Source organism: Mercenaria mercenaria, chromosome 18, assembly GCF_021730395.1.
Source record: "Mercenaria mercenaria strain notata chromosome 18, MADL_Memer_1, whole genome shotgun sequence".
In the NCBI taxonomy this organism is placed as follows: domain Eukaryota; kingdom Metazoa; phylum Mollusca; class Bivalvia; order Venerida; family Veneridae; genus Mercenaria; species Mercenaria mercenaria.
In genome coordinates this window covers 19205907-19227788 of record NC_069378.1, presented here as the reverse complement: position 1 = coordinate 19227788, position 21882 = coordinate 19205907, and the positions used below count along the sequence as shown (strand labels likewise).

Below are 21882 nucleotides of genomic sequence, written 5' to 3'. Positions count from 1 at the left end.
CTATGACCGTCGTTGGTCCCAAATGGTGGAACGATCTACCTAGCTATCTGAAAGACATTCAGTCTGAAGCCAGCTTTAGATCAAAACTGAAAACACATTTGTTTAGTCAGTTTCATGAACAATGAGTGTACTCTTGTTAAAATACAAAATATCATATGTGGTATAAAATAGTATTTATACATGCCTAAATCTCTAAATCTAAGTTCTAGAATCCTGTTCATATTTTGAATGTATATATTTTAAATGTGTGTTATGTAATTGTAAAGCGAAATAGAATATTTTATAATTTTTGCGCTATATAAATGCCATGTATTTGTATTTGTATTTGATAAAATAGGCAATATATAAATGTATCAAACTTTACAGTATAATCTTGTTGATGAATATAATTATTAAAGATGCAATTATGTTTAAACTGTCGTACTCGCTTTAAAATAACATACGAAAAGTTAATTAAACTGTAACATTGTGCCTGCATAAAATTCAATGACGCATCTGCTAAAGGAATGAATCGAGGTAACAAACAATATAGACTTTTGAATGAATGTAGGAAATATACAAACATGTTTAATCATGAGTGTTTCACTACAATAGGACCATTCAAAATAGTGTAGGCACATGAAAACTGTTAAAAAGTATAGTGACTGCAAATAACTTTTCTAACAATTATTTTTGTAAATACAGCTTAGAAAAATAAATACTTGAATTGAATTTGGCCATATATATTATATACATAAGTAAAGACGTCACAATGACATCATTAAACGTCTCTGTTTGGTAGGTAAAGGTCATAGTACACCGATTCAGAAAACACGAGAAACTGGTAAATGCATATTAATTCTCAGTCCGTTCCGATTGGTTGAAGTCTTTTTTTTCTATCAAAATCCAAGCATTTTTCCAACGTTTGCAGTGTGTGATTATATATTTTGACAATATTTGCTACTTTTGATATGTTTGAAAAAACATTTTACATGATTTTCTCCCACAATGCCAACGATGTAAACAGAGCGTCATATCATTCGCGCAAAAATACTCGTATAAAGAATCACTTTTCATATGTTTATAATTATGTCCGTTACTTCGATAGAACTAAGAAATTTCTTGAACAACACGTGATTGATATACATGTATTGATTTAAAGAAATCCATACACGTCATAAAGTTATAATGGAGGACTAAGTGAAAACAGTTGGTGGCCTATAACCTATAATGACCCAACTTTTTCTGGTCACAGATGTCGCGACAATAAAAGAACCAAATGGCGTATTCTATGTGTTGGATGGTAACCAAAATGCATTCAATGTATTTGGAGATATATATGCATCTTAACTGGGAGATGATTTTAATGGGATATGTATAACATAATAATCCAGATCTCGATATTGGCCTTGGACTTCGGACCATTCTTATCTACGGGAACTATTGCTTATCTTTCCAATCATTTGTAAGAAAGATGCCAAAATCTATTCTGGTAGCAAAGGCTAATACCTCCTAATGTATCTCCTTTAAGATTCATCAGGACCAGGAACTTCGTTAGGTAATTACCCTATGAGTATGCTATCTACACCTTCAACATAACAAAAATTATGTAAAATTTTCAAATATCATGTGGGCTGTGCCTAAATTGACCAAATCCTATAAATCATGATATTAGAACTTAATATAAGTTTATAAAGCGTTACGTCTTGATGATTGGCAGTAACTTGCAGCATAGACTAGCCACTAGACTGATAATAATTATATTTCTACATTTTCCCCTTTTTTGTCGAATTCAGTTTCATAGAGACAAAAGCCAGTCTATTTTAGAGATTTTCACAGAGGAACGATGTTAAAATTATTGGACATAGGATATAGACTGGCTCAGTTCACTATATTCTTCTTTTTCTTCCCGTTATGGAGTGAACTCGTTACTCGAGTGTTGCTACTCCAGCGCAAGGTGAACAAACAGCTAAAAATTCTTTATTTACAATTAAAAACTGTTAAAAATCTTCACTGTCTAACTACTTAAGAGGTCGGACATGTTCATGGCTTGCATGGCAGTCCGGAAGCTGTCTAGGGATGGTACCCTCTCATAGGCGGCGGGATGTTGTTCCACAATTTGATGGTGGCTGGTAGAAAAGAGTATTTATATACATCCACCCTGGCGCTGATCTGCCTGATGTTGTTGGCAGTGGAGCCTCGAGTCTTGTTGGTGGTATAATGAAGAAGGTGGAGCACGGGAACCTCTACAATATAGTTGGTAATCTTATAGAGCATGATGATCTTATTCCTGGCTCTCCTGTGTGAAAGTGGCTCCCATTCTAGTTGTTGTAACATGCTGTGACGCATCCAGGGTCTCTCGAGTAAAAGTTACCAGTAGCAAATCTGGCTGCCTGGCGTTGGACATTTTCAAGCTGTTGGATCTGCTGGTGATGGTAAGGGTCCCATACTGTAGAGGCATATTCCAAGACAGGCCTGACAAGTGTTGTATATGTCTGTGCCTTAATATCTTGTGGACAGCTCCTTAAGTTTCTCCGCAGGAATCCAACAGATCGATGTGCCTTTGCTGATGTCTGATTAATGTGCTCGCGCCAAGACAAGTCCTGGCTGATGTAGACTCCCAGGTACTTGCCTCCAGATACATTTTCCAGGGTGTGGCCGTGTAGGTGGTAGCTGGCTTTGACCGGGTTTCTCTTCCTTGTTATATGAATGGTGGTACATTTTTCCGGAAGGAATGTCATCTGCCAGTCTTTTTCCCAATTTTCAAGTGAGGTTAGGTCATGCTGGAGTATGGTGGTGTCACTCTCTGATTTGATGGTCCGGTATATAAGGCAATCATCTGCAAAGAGCTTTACAGACGAGCTGACAACTTCCGGAAGGTCGTTGATGAATGCCAGAAATAGCAGAGGCCCCATAACAGTGCCTTGTGGAACGCCCGAGGCTACATCTGCCTCATTTGATATGGCCCCCTCTGTGAGAACATGCTGTTTCCTTCCACTGAGGAAGCTTTCGATCCAACTCAAGGTGGAACCATGGATCCCATAGTGGCAAAGTTTGTACAGCAAGCGTTGGTGGGGAACTTTGTCGAAGGCTTTGGCAAAGTCCAGGAGAATGACATCTAGATGATTGCCCTCTGACAGTCCGCTAGCCAAGTCCTGAATCGTGGCGATCAGCTGTGTTTCGCATGAACGCTTGCTGCGGAATCCGTGTTGGGCGTCTGTTAGGATCGAGTGCCGTTGAAAGTGGTCCATGATGCTGGAGTGAAGAATATGTTCCATTACTTTGGCGCAGATGGAGGTAAGTGATACCGGCCGATAGTTGGCTGCCTTGCTCTTATCTCCCTTTTTGAAGATCGGACATGTTCCATGGGCCATGTTCCAATCTTCTGGGACACATCCAGCATCCAGAGAAGCTTGATACATGTGTGTGAGGGCAGGAGCGAGCTCAGTTGATAGTTCCTTCAGGAGGCGTGCAGGTATGGAGTCCGGTCCTGTGGCTTTGTGGGGTTGCAGGTTTCGCAATAGCTTCTCAACGCCTGGTGATGTCACAGTAATAGGAGCCATAGGGTCATATTGGCTTGGACCTTTGTTTGGCATAGTGGTTAGGTCCTCCTTGGTGTATACTGACTGGAATTGGGCGTTGAGGATGTTGGCTTTTGTGTTAGAGTCGCTATGGATTAGACCATCCGAGCTTCTCAGGGGGGAGACTCCCGAAGACTCTTGCTTCTTTCCTTTTATGAAGGACCAGAACTTCTTTGGATTCTGTTTTGCCTCTGGACTGATAATGTTTCGCATGTAGTTGTCATGGGCTTGGCGGATAGATTTCTGACATGTTGACTTCAGGCGATTGTACCTTTGTATGTCCCTTCGGTTTCGGATATTCAATCATAAAAATGTAAAAAGATATATCATAGTCTAGGAGCTAGTCTACTTGCAGCACTTCTGATTGCTTGAAGTATTTTTTCCCATGTAATGTGATCTTACATTGGTGTACTATGTTAGATGTGTTTGAAAATTGTCTTATTTCATGGTAAAATAATTCTATTTCATGAATTAAAATACACTGCTGGACCGTGGGTAACCGATATCAAAGAGAAGCAAGAGCCATGTTAGACATGGCTAATCCCCCCGCCGGGCATATTATAATTGAAGGCTAAAGTTCCTGGCAAGTTAGTGTCTGAAAGTATTAATGTTTTTTATAGTAACAACTAAAGGAAGTTAATCTTTAAAAAAAAAAAAAAAAAAAAAATTGCAAGTCCACACAAAAATCTTTATCAGGTAGAGATTGGTCAAAATACACCTCAAAATTGGATTTAGCATGCTTGTTGTACTACAGAAAAGTGGTCTCGATTTTTCCCTACAACTAGTAATGAAAAAGTTACAATAAAAGCTATTTAAAGTAACAACAAAGGGAAGTAATTCTAAAGAAGGGAACTGCGCATGACACTTCGTCTCATGATGATGTATAATTGTGCCAAGTTACATCAAAATCCCTCCATGCATGAAGAAGAAATGCTTCGGACAAAGTCATTCTTGTATCTGACCTTTGACCTTGACCTTAGGCCTAGTGACCTGGATCTTGCGCATGACACTCCGTCTCGTGGTGGTGAACATTTGTGCCAAGTTATATCAAAATCCCTCTATGCATGAAGAAGAAATGCTCCGGACAAGGTTTTTATTCTTGTATCCTTTGACCTCTAAGTGTGACCTTTACCTTAGACCTAGGGACCTGGTTCTTGCGCACACACTCCGCCTCATGGTGGTAAACATTTGTGCCAAGATATATCAAAATCCCTCCATGCATGAAGAAGATATGCTCCGGACAATTTTTTTTTAAGAAAATATGATAAAGGGGAATAACTCAAAAAATAGGCAAGGTAGAGTTATTGTCCTTGCACACTGCACTTCCTCCCAATGTGTTCTATCAGTGTATGAAGTTTGAAGAAAATCCCTCGAATACTTTTGGGGTTATGCTCCGGACAAAATGTTTTAAGAAAATATGATAAAGGGGAATTACTCAAAAAATAGGCAAGGTAGAGTTATTGTTCTTGCATACTGCACTTCCTCCCAATGTGTTCTATCAGTGTATGAAGTTTGAAGAAAATCCCTCCAGTACTTTTGGAGTTATGCTCTGGACAATTTTTTTTATGAAAATATGATAAAGGGGAATAACTCAAAAAATAGGCAAGGTAGAGTTATTGTTCTTGCACACTGCACTTCCTCCCAATGTGCTCTATCAGTGTATGAAGTTTGAAAAAAATCCCTCCAATACTTTTGGGGTTATGCTCCGGACAAAATGTTTTAAGAAAATATGATAAAGGGGAATAACTCAAAAAATAGGCAAGGTAGAGTTATTGTTCTTGCATACTGCACTTCCCCCCAATGTGTTCTATCAGTGTATGAAGTTTGAAGAAAATCCCTCCAGTACTTTTGGAGTTATGCTCTGGACAATTTTTTTTATGAAAATATGATAAAGGGGAATAACTCAAAAAATAGGCAAGGTAGAGTTATTGTTCTTGCACACTGCACTTCCTGCCAATGTGTTCTATCAGTGTATGAAGTTTGAAGTAAATCCCTCCAGTACTTTTGGAGTTATGCTCCGGACAAAGATCGTTGCGGACGCACGCACGCACGCACGCACGCACGGACGGAGAGCATTTCTAATATCCCCTTCGCCTTTGGCGGGGGGATAAAAAAGTGGCCCAAGTGAAAGTCATTAGGTAAATTTGCATTTTTGGTGGGTCTTGGGATTTTGTTTTTCATCATTGGTAGGTGACTTTAAAAAATAGGCTCTAATCTGTATCTGTATCTGTATCAGTTACGTAGTAGAAGTCCAATTCTGGCACATTAACTACGGGTTTGCGCGTAGGGAAAGTAGTCCCTTTTCTGTACGGCACATTTAAAGCCGTGTAGTGTCTCTGCACGTATTTGATTGTCATTAAGGGCGTTCCAGTCAGGTATTGTTTTTAAGAAGAAACTGTTTCTGTAAACTTCAGTTTTGGCAAGTTCAACTTTGTAACACTGAGAATTATTTGTTTGAAATTTGGACACAATATTACTGGTTTTAAAATCGTCAAATGTTTTCACTTTGATTTGCCTTTTAGCTGGAATTTTTTGAAGGAACTCGTCAGCATTGATTGCTGGTACCATACCCCTAGCGATCTTGAATAGCATTATAAGTCGTTTTTCTTTCCTTCTATCTTGAAGAGGTGGTAAGCCAAGTTCATTAAGCATTTCAGTTACACAACCATCGTGCCGAGATTTATAATCATTTTTAATAAACCTAGCTGCTTGTCATTGAATTTTTTCAAGATTAGTAATATCACTTTGTTTATAGGGGTCCCATACAATAGCCGCATATTCAAGTGTTGACCTTATTAATGCAACATATGCTAGTCTTTTACTTTCCATAGGAGCATGCTTCAAGTTTCTTTTTAAGAACCCAAGTGTTGAATTTGCTTTTTTAGAGATGTTTCTTATATGGGTGCACCATTGTAAGTCATTTGAGATAGTAATTCCTAAATACGGGTTTGTTTCAACCTCTTTCAGAATTGTATCGTAAAGCTGATAAAAAAATGAAGAGCGTGACTTTACACTTAGTATATAACACTTTTTAGCATTAAAACGCATTCCCCAATTCTTAGCCCAGTTTTCTAGGTTGGATAGATCGTTCTGTAGAGTTTGGTGATCACTTTGGTTTCTTATTGGTCTATACAGTAAGCAATCGTCTGCGAATAAACGTACTTGTGATTTTACTACATCTGGTAGGTCGTTTATGTGACATAAGAACATTAACGGTCCAAGCACAGTGCCTTGAGGAACACCTGATAAAACACCTACTTCTTTAGAATGTTCACCTTCTACAAGTACCTTCATTTTCCTTTCCTTCAAGAATGACCCTAACCATTTATGAATGTTTCCAGTAATACCATATGATTCAATTTTATGTAAAAGTTTGTTATGTGGGACTGTATCGAACGCCTTTGAGAAGTCTAATATGGCTATGTCCATTTGTATGTTACGGTCGAAGTTTTTCATTAGGTCCTGCATGGTGACTAGAAGTTGTGTTTCTGTGGAATATCCAGAACGAAAACCATGATTTAGATTTGTCAAGATGTTATTCCTTTCTAAATGACTCAGAATAAATTTACAAAGTATGTGCTCAAGTAATTTACATGACACTGAAGTTAAGCTAACTGGGCGGTAGTTTTCTGCTTGGTGACGATCACCTTTTTTGAAGACTGCCGATATATTTGCATTTCGCCAATCCTGAGTTAAAGTTCCTGTATCCACTGATAATTGAAATATTCCAGTAAGAGCTGGTGCTAGTTCTTCTGCACAGTTTTTTAGTACAATGTTTGGTATACCGTCTGGCCCGATCTGGCCTAATTTGTAAAGGAAATAATGAAAAACTTTACGATGTGGGTCTCTGACCATAAATATTATGAAGCAAGTTGCACGCGGTATTTATTCTAACGGCGCACCAAGTTACAGTTGCCAAAATTTCGGGGAAAAATTTTGATGCTGCTGGTTGCCAACACCCGGACTAACAAAAGATGTAAATGGCATTACTTATAACTTGTTTGAAAACATTTCATGTGAAGTTCATTATTTTATTTATCGTTGCATGTAATGCCATAGTTTAAATACATATATTTATTGCAGTAATTTATGTGCAGTGACAGCGCCGGAACTGAGTTTGAGAACGAGTCCGGTTACATAATACGGAATCAACTTCTTTACCGGAATCTACCGGAATCTACACATGACAGCTCTACTGATAATTTTAACTGCATTTTTCGATGATTATGACTTTTGATTCGGTTATATAAACTCCCAAATTGACATTTGTCCGATTACCTAACGGGTAACAATGTCATCTGCCGGTTAGCTTACCTGGTAACAACGATAGAAATTCCCGGCCATGCACGAAATCCAACAAAATCTTCTCGTGTATTAAATTTGTTAAAATTGAATGCATTATCTTGATTAAGAAAATAAAAGAGTGAAAGTAGCAACAACACAACTAATTATGCTTGTAAATGACCTTGTCAAATCAGTGTACAACAAACAACAGGTTGACTATTAGATTTTAGCAAAACATTTGATAAAGTGACCCTTACGAAATGGTCAAAAAGCTGCGAACATGCCGTGAACATGCTGCGAACATACCTATTCGCAGGAAGTATTCGCGGGATATTCGCTGCTACCGTGATCATGCCGCGATTGATTTGATACTGGTTCGCGGGATTTTCACTGGAAAACCAATGATTGCGGCATGTTCGCGAGAAGAACTTAGAAGATTACAATCTTTTGGTAAACTGTTAATGAAGAGCTTTTATAAGAGCAGGTAATTGTAGATCAATTAATTTGTAACATTTTCCTCACAGTATGAGTCTGATAAGTTAATTACAACCAGATATTCTGGACATGTTTAGAAGGAAATCTGTGTGCATTACAGACAGTTTTCATAAGTGATTCTTAGAGGCTGATAGGAATTAATATTTTCTTTTTTGTGGTAAGTCAGAAAATTTATGTTTGATATCTATACTCATATATCTCAATAAACATATAAGGAATTTTGAAAATGAAATAGATATGCTTAAACTTTTGCAGAGCTGTATCAGATTATCTAAAATGAAATATAAAACTAGCTTATTTTGACAATTTCTAAGCTTCATAAGTCTGATAATTAACATGTAAAACTATGACAGATTTGTAGTGATACATATAACTTATAAGCAGTGTGAAGAAAAAATATTGGGATGAAATGAATACATGCACTCAGACACTGTTATTGAAATGACAATTAACAGTTAAAATTCAAACATATTCAGGGGTTTTTTTTTCGCCCGATTTTATAGCCGTTATTCGGTCATGTTCCCAATTGAAAATAGTATCTTTTTTTCCCAATTGAAAGAACAAAATTCCCAATTCAAAGCCAAAAAAAATCCAAGAAAAATCGATCTGTTTTACTGAGAAAAACAGCAAATATGTCTTTATTCCCGCATCTTGATTTGTAAATTTCCTCGATGGAAAGTCGCCCGCCATCTTGAAATTTGAAAAAATACATCGGTATGAAAATAACCGATAATTTAGCGATAAAGTTATAAAAACTTATCGAGTTTACAATGAATCAATTATAAATGCAATGCCCTAGTTATGTTTTCATAAATAATTTGTCAAAATGTTTTGATATGGCCGAAATTTGAGTTCAGAGTGCCTGGCCGCAAGCATCACTATACTCCGAAATTTCGAGTTGAAATTTACACAAAATACGTTCGTTCAACTTACATGATATTATTTATTTTGCATTTAGGGGTTATATTTGTCTAGCATTGAATTTAGATAATAAAAAGGAAGAGAATTAAGTTTAAATTACCAAATTTCTGAGTTATATTGGAAAAACAACAGACAGCGATGCTCGCGGGCACCTGTTATAACTCAGAATTCGGAATACATCTTTTCGGATACGAACGTTCAAGCATACTTTATCCTGTTATGTGTGACGGCTTTCTAGCGTTTAATTTTCATTTTGAAGTTTAATGGTGAAATGTTATGCAATTATCGCCTTCTGTAGCACAGTGGAATATCCTGGTGACTTCTGTCAGAAGATAAAAATTGCTGGGAAAAAATGTTGAAAAATGATTGACTCAACTTCTTTCAGACTTACAGTCATTAAAACATTCAACTTTATATATTTGTGTAAGATGACTTTCTCTTCGAATTATTATAGTTGTGCTTAATTCTGTGATTGTTCTTAAAAATCTGTTGAAGGACAATCTGATCCATCATTTATATTTTATTTAATTCTAAAAGCCTTAATTATTAATCATTATCAAAAGCTTGTTAGTGTTAGTTTGATGAAGAACCTACGTGCGGCTGCACGAAGTTGACTTAGCCAAGAGTCGCTGGACAGTCTGATGAGGATATGTATCCACAAAGTCATCAGTCGCTTTCACCAGCACAACTTACCTTGGTCAAAACTTGTTGACTGTTTTAAGAATATGAAAGTCTAGCTGTGAAATTGATCTGTAAATCTTATCACACTGAGTTACAGTTAATTAAACATAAAAATCAGCAATTGTGTTCATTTTGGCTTTAACAAGAATAGATATTGAAATTTGTACTTTTTCCCAATTTGGCAAAAATGCCGCGAAAATTCCCAATCCCAGGGGTATGGGTCATGTTCCCAAAATGGTGAGAAAAAACCCTGATATTTTATCATTAAAACTCAAAATGCTCCAAATATGATATGAAAAAGTTCAGACATTGACAATTTGAATTTGTTACAACCTCAGTGTTCAAGTTTATTCAATAAATTTATATCCCTGATTCCTATTAATTTATTTGTTTTTGCACTTTTTCTGTACATGCTTTTTTGTACACAATTTCTGTAGTGATGGTTTTCAGCTAGTTTGCGGCATGTTCGCAGCAACTAGTTTGCGGGATGATCGCAGCAACTTGTTCGCGGGAAGTTCACAGCCACTTGTTCACGGGAGTTCGTGGCAAAACTAATTTGCATGTGAAAAGTGAACACCAAACGAACATCCCGCGAACAATTATACCAATTGTTTCAAAAGTGTTCGCGGCATGTTCGCTGGATATTTGCGGCATGATCGCAGCAAGTGTTCGCGGCAAACTATAATATTTCCGTAAGGGGAGCCATGAGAAAGTCCTGTTTAAAATGCATAACTATGATATACGTGATGAAACCCTGAAATGGATTAAGAGCTTTCTCAACAAGCGGCTTCAATCCGTAATCCTAAATGGTACAAGCTCAGAGCCCGTACCTGTCTCTTCTGGAGTTCCGCAGCGGTCTGTGCTTGGGCCCCTGCTCTTCCTTGCATATATAAATGACCTCCCACAAAATATCCAGTCTAAAGTGCGTCTATTCGCAGATGACACTGCAATATACATGTCACTTACCTCTGTCAGACAATCTAATACCCTCCAAAATGACCTTAAAACACTAGAAAAGTGGGAGTTGGACTGGGATATGGAATTCAATCCCTCTAAGTGTCAAGTTGTCCACGTCACAAAAAGGAAACATCCTATTCCCTCACAATAGTACCTGCATAATACACTTCTAGAATCTGTCACCTCAGCAAAATACCTTGGCGTGGATATCTCAAACGATCTCTCGTGGGACGCCCACATAAATAGGTCAACCAAAAAGGCAAATCAAACTCTAGGTTTCCTCCGCAGGAATATAAAGGTTAACTCCAAACCCCTTAAGTCCATGGCATATCAGACCCTCGTCAGACCACAGCTGGAATATAGCTCTGAAGTCTGGTCTCCATACACACAAACCCAAATAGACCAAATAGAAGCGGTCCAAAGACGGGCAGCGTGTTGGGCTATGTCCGACTTTGGCTGCACCTCCAGTGTCACTGACATGCTATACAGTGGCGCAGGCTAGATCTCCGGCGCATTGACTCCCGACTCTCTAATATGTATAAAATCTCAAATCAGCTGGTTGCAATCCCCATGGAAGATTATCTCATCCCCCTAACTAGGCAATCACGCCATTATCATCCGCTGTCTTACAGGTTAATCTCTGCAACCACTGACTACTACAAATACTCCTTTTTCCCCAGGACTATAGTCCTATGGAATAATCTTCCACCTGACATTCCCTTTCTTCCAACCCCTGAGCAGTTCAATGCCGCTGTTTGCAGCATTGAACACACCACCATAACCTTGCTCTTCACCCCTGTTTTTATCTTTTAAATCACTATCAAATTTTCCTTTCCCTTTTTATTTTGGCCCGATTTTCTTTTTTTTTCTACTAACAATCTTTGTGGCTTGACACGCACGAAAGTGTCTGCGTCCCAGTAAAGGGTTAGACAGTAACGGAAGATAGATAGATAGAACACAATTTTTAGCTCAATGTTTTTGATAAAGTCAAATATCTCTGTTACTATCAAAGCTATTGACTTGAAACTTAAAATAGTTATTTACTATCAAAGTCTACACCAGGAGAAACAATCCCCATAACTGATTTGAATTTTGACAGACTTATACCCCTTTTTAACTTAGAATTTTTTGGTTAAAGTTTTTGATAAAGTCAAATATCTCTGTTACTATCAAAGCTTTTGACTTGAAACTTAAAATAGTTATTTACTATCAAAGTTTACACCAGGAGAAACAATCCCCATAACTCTGATTTAAATTTTAACAGAGTTATGCCGCTTTTTAACTTATAATTTTTTGGTTAAAGTTTTTGATAAAGTCAAATATCTCTGTTACTATCAAAGCTTTTGACTTGAAACTTAAAATAGTTATTTACTATCAAAGTCTACACCAGGAGAAGCAATCCCCATAACTCTGATTTGAATTTTGACAGAGTTATGCCCCTTTTTAACTTAGAATTTTTTGGTTAAAGTTTTATTATAAAGTTTTTACTGGCAAAGCTCTAATTCAGAGTCAAGCACTGAGAAAATTAGAGCGTGCTGTCTTATGGACAGCTCTTGTTTGGTTGGTATTTACTATAATAGGATCAAACTCGTGTTTTTTTACCTTAAGACTTAGCCTTACATTTTGAGGAAAAAAAAATCAAACAACACCAAATCATAGAAAGAAAAGGTTGTTTCAGATGAAAATTGAACAGCATATAAAACGTGTATAAATTATTACTCTACACAACAACTGTCAGTTTACTGGTATTTACATTGAATTCCGGAAAAGGGCTGCATAAAAGGGCCACGCTTTCGAACAGTTCAGCGCCTTTAAAAACACCATTTTCAAAGAACTGTAACATATCTTCGTTTCGGTGCATTTGCAATAATGTCCCAGTGCTGAAATTTCACATAACAAGGTTGACGTAGTTTTCAGCAATTGTTTATTTGCTCACCTGTCCCAAAGTGACAAGGTGAGCTTTTGTGATCGCGCAGCGTCCGTCGTCCGTGCGTCCGTCCGTAAACTTTTGCTTGTGACCACTCTAGAGGTCACATTTTTCATGGGGCCTTTATGAAAATTGGTCAGAATGTTCACCTTGATGATATCTAGGTCAAGTTCGAAACTGGGTCACGTGCGGTCAAAAACTAGGTCAGTAGGTCTAAAAATAGAAAAACCTTGTGACCTCTCTAGAGGCCATATTTTTCACAAGATCTTCATGAAAATTGGTCAGAATGTTCTCCTTGATGATATCTAGCTCAAGTTCGAAACTGGATCACGTGCGGTCAAAAACTAGGTCAGTAGGTCTAAAAATAGAAAAACCTTGTGACCTCTCTAGAGGCCATATTTTTCACAAGATCTTCATGAAAATTGGTCAGAATGTTCACCTTGATGATATCTAGGTCAAGTTCGAAACTGGGTCACGTGCGGTCAAAAACTAGGTCAGTAGGTCTAAAAATAGAAAAACCTTGTAACCTCTCTGGAGGCCATATTTTTCAAAGATCTTCATGAAAATTTGTCAGAATGTTCACCTTGATGATATCTAGCTCAAGTTTGAAACTGGGTCACGTGCCATCAAAAACTAGGTCAGTAGGTCAAATAATAGAAAAACCTTGTGACCTCTCTAGAGGCCATATTTTTCATGGGATCTGTATGAAAGTTGGTCTGAATGTTCGTCTTGATAATATCTAGGTCAAGTTGGAAAGTGGGTCATGTGCGGTCAAAAACTAGGTCAGTATGTCTAAAAATAGAAAAACCTTGTGATCTCTCTAGAGGCCATACTTTTGAATGGATCTTCATGAAAATTGGTCAGAATGTTTACCTTGATGATATCTAGGTCAAATTCGAAACTGGGTCACGTGCGGTCAATAACTAGGTCAGTAGGTCAAATAATAAAAAAACCTTGTGACCTCTCTAGAGGCTGTATTTTTCATGGGATCTGTATGAAAGTTGGTCTGAATGTTCAACTTGATGATATCTAGGTCAAGTTTGAAACTGGGTCAACTGTGGTCAAAAACTAGGTCAGTAGGTCTAAAAATAGAAAAACCTTGTGACCTCTCTAGAGGCCATACTTTCAAATGGATCTTCATGAAAATTGGTCAGAATGTTCACCTTGATGATATCTAGGTCAAGTTCGAAACTGGGTCACGTGCGGTCAATAACTAGGTCAGTAGGTCAAATAATAAAAAAACCTTGTGACCTCTCTAGAGGCCATATTTTTCATGGGATCTGTATGAAAGTTGGTCTGAATGTTCAACTTGATGATATCTAGGTCAAGTTTGAAACTGGGTCAACTTCGGTCAAAAACTAGGTCAGTAGGTCTAAAAATAGAAAAACCTTGTGACCTCTCTAGAGGCAATACTTTTGAATGGATCTTCATGAAAATTGGTCAGAATGTTTACCTTGATGATATCTAGGTCAAATTTGAAACTTGGTCACGTGCCATCAATAACTAGGTCAGTAGGTCAAATAATAAAAAACCTTGTGACCTCTCTAGAGGTCATATTTTTCAATGGATCTTCATGAAAATTGGTCAGAATTTTTATCTTGATGATATCTAGGTCAGGTTCAAAACTGGGTCACATGAGCTCAAAAACTAGGTCACTATGTCAAATAATAGAAAAAACAATGTCATACTCAGTTCAAAACTGGGTCATGTGGGAACAGGTGAGCGATTCAGGACCATCATGGTCCTCTTGTTTTTATTTCTTTACAAATGGTATTCAGTTTTAAAGGGGGACAACTTTTTGAGAATATTTTAAGTATCCATTGTACGGGACAGTATAGCAGAACATGTAATGGTCAGGTAGATTGTTGGTAAAATGTTGCTTGTTTATCAAATATTTCTGTGTTTTGAAGATATACTCCTAAACCGTAAGATATTACAGAATTAAAAAACAAGTGTGTTTTTGAACATGAGATATACTGATGTGGTTAAGGCATGCCCTAGATTTTGACATATAACAAATTTTGAAAGGCTGGTGCCTAGAGTCGTCCCCAACTTGGTAATTTGTGTAGAAACAAGTACACAATATTGAGTTTGTTAGAGTGATAGCCCTTAAAACGTAGACATGTAACAGAGTACACACCAATGTAACAAATGTTTAAGGATGAATTTTATTTGTTATCCCCCCGCCAAAGGCGAAGGGGATATTAGAAATGCTCTCTGTCCGTGCGTCCGTCCGTGCGTCCGCAACGATCTTTGTCCGGAGCATAACTCCAAAAGTACTGGAGGGATTTTCTTCAAACTTCATAGACTGATAGAACACATTGGGAGGAAGTGCAGTGTGCAAGAACAATAACTCTACCTTGCCTATTTGTTGAGTTATTCCCCTTTATCATATTTTCTTAAAATTTTTTGTCCGGAGCATAACTCCAAAAGTACTGGAGGGATTTTCTTCAAACTTAATACACTGATAGAACACATTGGGAGGAAGTGCAGTGTGCAAGAACAATAACTCTACCTTGCCTATTTTTTTAGTTATTCCCCTTTATCATATTTTCTTAAAAAAATTTGTCTGGAGCATATCTTCTTCATGTATGGAGGGATTTTGATATATCTTGGCACAAATGTTTACCACCACAAGATGGAGTGTCATGCGCAAGAACCAGGTCCCTAGGTCTAAGGTCAAGGTCACACTTAGAGGTCAAAGGATACAAGAATAAAAACCTTGTCTGGAGCATTTCTTCTTCATGCATAGAGGGATTTTGATATAACTTGGCACAAATGTTCACCACCACGAGACGGAGTGTCATGCGCAAGAACCAGGTCACTAGGCCTAAGGTCAAGGTCACACTTAGAGGCCAAAGGTCAGATACAAGAATGACTTTGTCCGAAGCATTTCTTCTTCATGCATGGAGGGATTTTGATGTAACCTGGCACAATTATACACCATCATGAGACGAAGTGTCATGCGCAGTTCCCTTCTTTAGAATTACTTCCTTTTGTTGTTACTTTAAATAGCTTTTATTGTAACTTTTTCATTACTAGTCGTAGGGAAAAATCGAGACCACTTTTCTGTAGTACAACAAGCATGCTAAATCCAATTTTGAGGTGTATTTTGACCAATCTCTACCTGATAAAGATTTTTGTGTGGACTTGCAATTTTTTTTATAAAGATTAACTTCCCTTAGTTGTTACTATAAATAACTTATATTGTAACATTTTTATAATTGACCCTAGGGAAAAAACAAGACCACTTTTCTGTGGTACAACATAGATGTTACTCTCCAGTTTTAGGTGTATTTTATTATATATAAGGTATCTCTACCTGGTAAGGAGTTTTTTTGTGGACTTTAAAAAAACAAAAGACTTACAATGATTACTAAACAACCACAAAATTAACATTCCATTTGCAAATACAGCTGCTAGAGTAAAGAAATTTGCTTTGACGGGCATATATTGTGACATTCTGGCACTCTTGTTCCCTGTTAGCTTTCCATTCCTTCTATTTACAGTAGCCATATAGAAAAACATCATAGCTATACTGTTCATGAAAATTAATAAAATTTAGCAGTAAACCACCTCACTACTGACTTATTCTTTCTTCCACATCTTAAAACCCCTGATGCGGACCACAACTAAACGGTTCTTCAAAGCTTTCCCCAAAATTAATACTTTCAGACACTAACTTGCCAGGAACTTTAGCCTTCAATTATAATATGCCCGGCGGGGGGATTAGCCATGTGTAACATGGCTCTTGTTCCACATTCATATGATGTTTGAGGAGCTATGTCTGGTGCATATACTTGGCAGTTATTTACTCATAGGATTCTGAAAGGGGCTTGTGCTTCTTGGCAAAGTGGTTAAAAGGTAAATTTTATTTACCGTCGCTTTGTGAAACAATGAACATAAGCAGTTATTAAGCTCTGTAGAGCTTTTGAGCAACCCTATTTTAAGAACAGTTAAATTTTAAAACCAATTATACCTTACCCCCAGCAATTTGCTGGTACCCATTTACAGCTGGGTCGACTGAGGCAATCGTACATGATAAAGACATTAAAGTGCCTTGCCCAAGGACACAGCGCAATGGGAGTAGCCAGGATTTGAACCTTGGGCCTTCACCTCCATAGGAAAGCGTCTTAGCGCTCTCGACCAATGCGTCCACTGGTGTATAACATTAACCTTTTTCTTGCCCTCCCACAGTGGAACATCCAGAAATTCACTATATCAAAACACTTCTGAGTTATTAAGACTAGAAATGTATCATTTTTTTCTTCCCAAAAATGTTTTTTGGTGGGGGGCACTTAGAGTTGCCCTTGTCCGTCAGTCCATCTGTCCGATTTGTGTTGTGCATACCTCCAAAAGTATTTGACCCACAGTCATCAAACCTCAAAGGGTTGTCATTCAGCACGGAATGTTGTGCACCAGGGGTTTTAGTTTGGATCTCACATAGCCAGACCAGAGTCATGGGTGCCAGTTATGGGCCTTGACTTAGTCAAAAATATACACAAAAAGGGCCTAAGTTTGTGTTTCAGTATCTCTAAAAGTATTTGACCCAGGATTAGAAACACATTGCAGGAATATTATTCAGTATGTGAAGATGTGCACCTGGGGTTTTGCTAGAGACATCACCGAGCCAGACCAAAGTTATGGCCATTGACTTGTCAGAAGTATGCATAAAAAGGCATAAAAGTTTGTATTGCACATATCTCAAAAAGTATTTGACCTGTGGTCATGAAATATCATAGAAATATTATTCAGCATGTGAAGTTGTGCACCTTGGATTTTGTTCTGGATTTCTGTCAGTCAGACCAGAGTTATGGCCCTTGCTTGTCAAAAATATGCATAGAGGGCATACAAGTTTGTGTTGCATGTATCTTAGTAAGTATTTGACTTAGAGTCACAAAACATTAGGGGATTGTTATAAGGCATGTGGAGTTGTGCATCTGGTGTTCTGTTTAGGGTTTCTTTGAACCAGACCAGAGTTATGTTCCTTGACTTAGGGAGAATTACACATAAAGTGCTAAAAGTCTGTGTTGCATATATCTTAAAAATTATTACACCTTGAATCATGAAACCATGCAGAAATGTTATTCAGCATGTGAATTTGTGCTTCTGAGTTTTGTAATTATTTCACTTTGCTAGACCAGAGTTATGGCCCTTGTCTAAGTCAAAAAATAAAATTTTGTATCCCAGGCATCTCAAAATGTACTTTACCTAGAGTAATAAAACAGAGGATTGTTATATAGCATGTGAAGTTGTCTACCTGGTGCTCTCATTGGGATTTCACTCAGCCAGGCCAGAGTTATGGTCCTTCACTTAGTGAAAAAATGCACAAAAAGTGCTTAAAAGTTTGTGTTGCATATACAGTTGAATATCGTTACCGCGATATCAGTTTGCTCGATACTCCGGTTAGCACGATGTGTTTTATTCGGTCCCGATTTTTATGCCCCTGAAGGGAGGCATATTAGTTTTCAACTATCCGTCCGTTCGTGAGTAAGTTCGTTCGTCACAACGTTAACTTTTTGCATGAAGGCACTTTACTCGCGAACCACTGCACCCAGGACCTTCAAACTTCACATGCTGATAGTACTTATTGAGTACACCACCCCTACTGAATTTGGGGTCACCAGGTCAAAGGTCAAGGTCACAGGGGCCAACGTTAACTTTTTGCATGAAGGCACTTTACTCGCGAACCACTGCACCCAGGACCTTCAAACTTCACATGCTGATAGTACTTATTGAGTACACCACCCCTACTGACTTTGGGGTCACCAGGTCAAAGGTCAAGGTCACAGGGGCCAACGTTAACTTTTTGCATGAAGGCACTTTACTCGGGAACCACTGCACCCAGGACCTTCAAACTTCACATGCTGATAGTACTTATTGAGTACACCACCCCTACTGACTTTGGGGTCACCAGGTCAAAGGTCAAGGTCACAGGGGCAAACGTTAACTTTTTGCATGAAGGCACTTTACTCACGAACCACTGCTCCCAGGACCTTCAAACTTCACATGCTGATAGTACTTATTGAGTTCACCACCCCTACTGACTTTGGGGTCACCAGGTCAGAGGTCAAGGTCACAGGGGCCAACGTTAACTTTTTGCATGAAGGCACTTTACTCGCGAACCACTGCACCCAGGACCTTCAAACTTCACATGCTGATAGTACTTATTGAGTACACCACTCCTACTGACTTTGGGGTCACCAGGTCAAGGTCACAGGGGCCAACGTTAACTTTTTGCATGAAGGCACTTTACATGCGAACCACTTCACCCAGGACCTTCAAACTTCACATGCTGATAGTACTTTTTGAGTACACCACCCCTACTGACTTTGGGGTCACCAGGTCAAAGGTCAAGGTGCTGCGGGGGCATTTGTCACCATTAGTGACAGCTCTTGTTCCCTTTATATTTTAATATAATTATTTATCATTACCTCGATATGATAAGCTCAATATTTTGTTTAGCTCGATGAGATTTTTCAGTCCCGTCACCTTACCTGTACTGTTTTTACACCTGGTTTCGTCGATATTACAGCTTGTCAAAAAATATCCATGTTATTTGTAAGGTGTGAAAATCAACCTATTGTTGTTTGGCAATGTATTAATCATAATCAAGCTAGTTTGTGTGTTTATTTTGTTTGTTATTTAATCTTTAATCCAATTTAAATGTCATAAAGTTTGCATTTAATTCCAAATAGTTAGTCTTATAAAAAGCGTGCAAGCATGCAAGCTGTTTTCCAATATAACAACTAATTTGGATGAAATACTTTTCTGTTTGACGGAGTAAAAATCTGCCATTTATGATTGAGTAACAATATGCGTATTTAACAGGCAAATTTTCGTTATCGAAGCACAGTCAAAATGACTACTCAACTTGGAACATTACTGCTGCATTCAGACTTGTTTGGCGAAGGAATAAAAATGCTAATGTTTACACGTATATTTTGAAAAATTAAAAAGTTATATGTATGTACATGTATGTACTATTTAATTAAGATGTTTTATTTGTCAATAAAATTAAAATCGTATTTACGTTTTATATTATTTCTTTCGCCTTTCAAACCCTCTGAAAAACGCAATGGATATAATGACAATATAGACGTCCGACACAAGTACAAAGTAGTCCCAGACAGTCGATATCGGATACGTCGATGCTATTTTTACAGTCCCTTGAATATCGAGGTAACGGTATTCGACTGTATCTAAAAAATATTTCACCTAGATTCATAAAACCATGTACATTGACAGGAGTGGGGGGCACATGTGTCCTATGGACAGGCATCTAGTTTTTTCTTAAATTCATGAATTCCATTTGAGGTCATAATTTGCTATTTAGCCTGCCCCCTTTATGTACATTGGTTTGAAATCTCAGACTCTATGAAACCAATATTATTCTTGATTTTTTAGAAAATCTTACCCAAGAGATGGGTCGTGGCGGCCAAGGATCACAGAAGCTCAGAATTTCCTGGAGTGAAATAGAACAGCATAAAACAAAGGATGACAGGTGGATTGTGATTGGTGGAGAAGTTTATGATGTAACTGCCTGGTCCAATAAACATCCAGGAGGCTCAAGACTCATAGGTCATTATGCTGGCCAAGATGCAACAGTAAGTTTGAAAAAGGCTATGAACTTCTGACAGTTTCATTTGTATTATTTTATTTTACAGTGCAACCTCTTTGGAGCGATGTAAAATGGAAGACAGATTTTTTCACTGTACAAAGGTAGTTGCTCTGTAGTCATTCATTTATATAGCAGGCATATCTTGTTCACAAGAAACCACCAAGGCCCACATTCATCAATGTTTTAGGTCTGAAATTTAGACATTGACTTTACCGTTCTAATTGAGCCGCACCATGAGAAAACCAACATAGTGCATTTGCCACCAGCATGGATCCAGACCAGCCTGCGCATCCGTGCAGTCTGGTCAGGATCCATGCTGTTCGCTTTCAAAGCCTATGCAATTAGAGAAACCATTAGCGAACAGCATGAATCCTGACCAGACTGCACGGATGCGCAGGCTGGTCTGGATCCATGCTGGTGGCAAATACACTATGTTGGTTTTCTCATGGTGCGGCTCAATTATTCTTTTTGCTCTATCATAGTAAACTTAGCACAGATTCTATTGAAACTTTGCTACAGACAGCCCAGCAAAATTTCATTTCGGTATAAATTTTCTATGAATGAAGTTATCGCAAATTGAATATTTGCTGCATTTAAGTCTAATGTTTTAGTCGTTTAACAATTATGAATATGGGCCCTGTATTTTTATAGAGTTATTTACTCTTCAAAGATCATCACAGTCATTTTAAAAAAAGATACCATTATGGTTTAGTTGTAAAGTAAAGCTTCATGAAGGAGGCCTCTTTATAAAAAAAAGTGACATTGTTTTAAGACGAACCGTGGTCATGACCATAATGACGTTCCAACTTGTGACTGTCACTACTCCAGGGTTCAAGGTCATAAAACTGAGCTTGGAGACCAATGTCAAAATGAAACCTTGCCATTGGTCAATTTCATGACTGAATGAGCTCAGAATCAACCAATCAGACATGCTGACATTTTGAGACTGATCTGTACATTCAGTTGTATAACGTTGGGCCCTGCTCTCTATATTGAAATATTGTATTTATTATCCCAGTGGGCACAACAACGTCAGACTTCAACGTTGAAACAACGTTGAAATATAGTTGGATTTGAAAGGTGAAATGACGTTGAAATTTCAACGTTGAAACAACGTCAGGATTTCAACCATATTTCAACGTTGAAATATGGTTGAAATCCTGACGGTTGCTGGTTGAAATATGGTTGAAATCCCGACGGTTTTTCAAATTTGAAATATGACGTATCTTAAAAGTCATTTTTGTGATGCATTATAATGATGTCTTTATGACAAGAAAAAAATAAGGCATTAATGTCTGTTTTAAATGTGAATTCCAACCATAATCCAACGAATATAAAAGAACTGGTATTTTAGGCATTGTTTTTTTTTTATTTATTTAGCACTTGTAATCAGCATACAGTACAGCTAGCGCGGCACCTTCAAAAACCCTTCGACC

At 37.8% G+C, this 21882-nt stretch overlaps 1 protein-coding gene across 2 annotated transcripts in view; it reads left to right on the top strand.

The window, feature by feature from the left end:
• The window catches only part of LOC123538004 (acyl-CoA 6-desaturase-like), a 113800-nt gene that overhangs the window by 34109 nt on the left and 57809 nt on the right, over window positions 1–21882 (top strand). The window contains exons 1-2 of one of the 2 annotated variants that reach the window (XM_053530772.1): window positions 7438–7536; window positions 20233–20432. In XM_053530772.1, coding sequence (XP_053386747.1) covers window positions 20250–20432 — 183 coding nt within the window. In that variant the 5' untranslated portion in view covers window positions 7438–7536; window positions 20233–20249. Of the gene's footprint in view, window positions 1–7437; window positions 7537–20232; window positions 20433–21882 lie in introns of those variants that run through there. The other variant, XM_053530773.1, reaches the window with a different exon arrangement.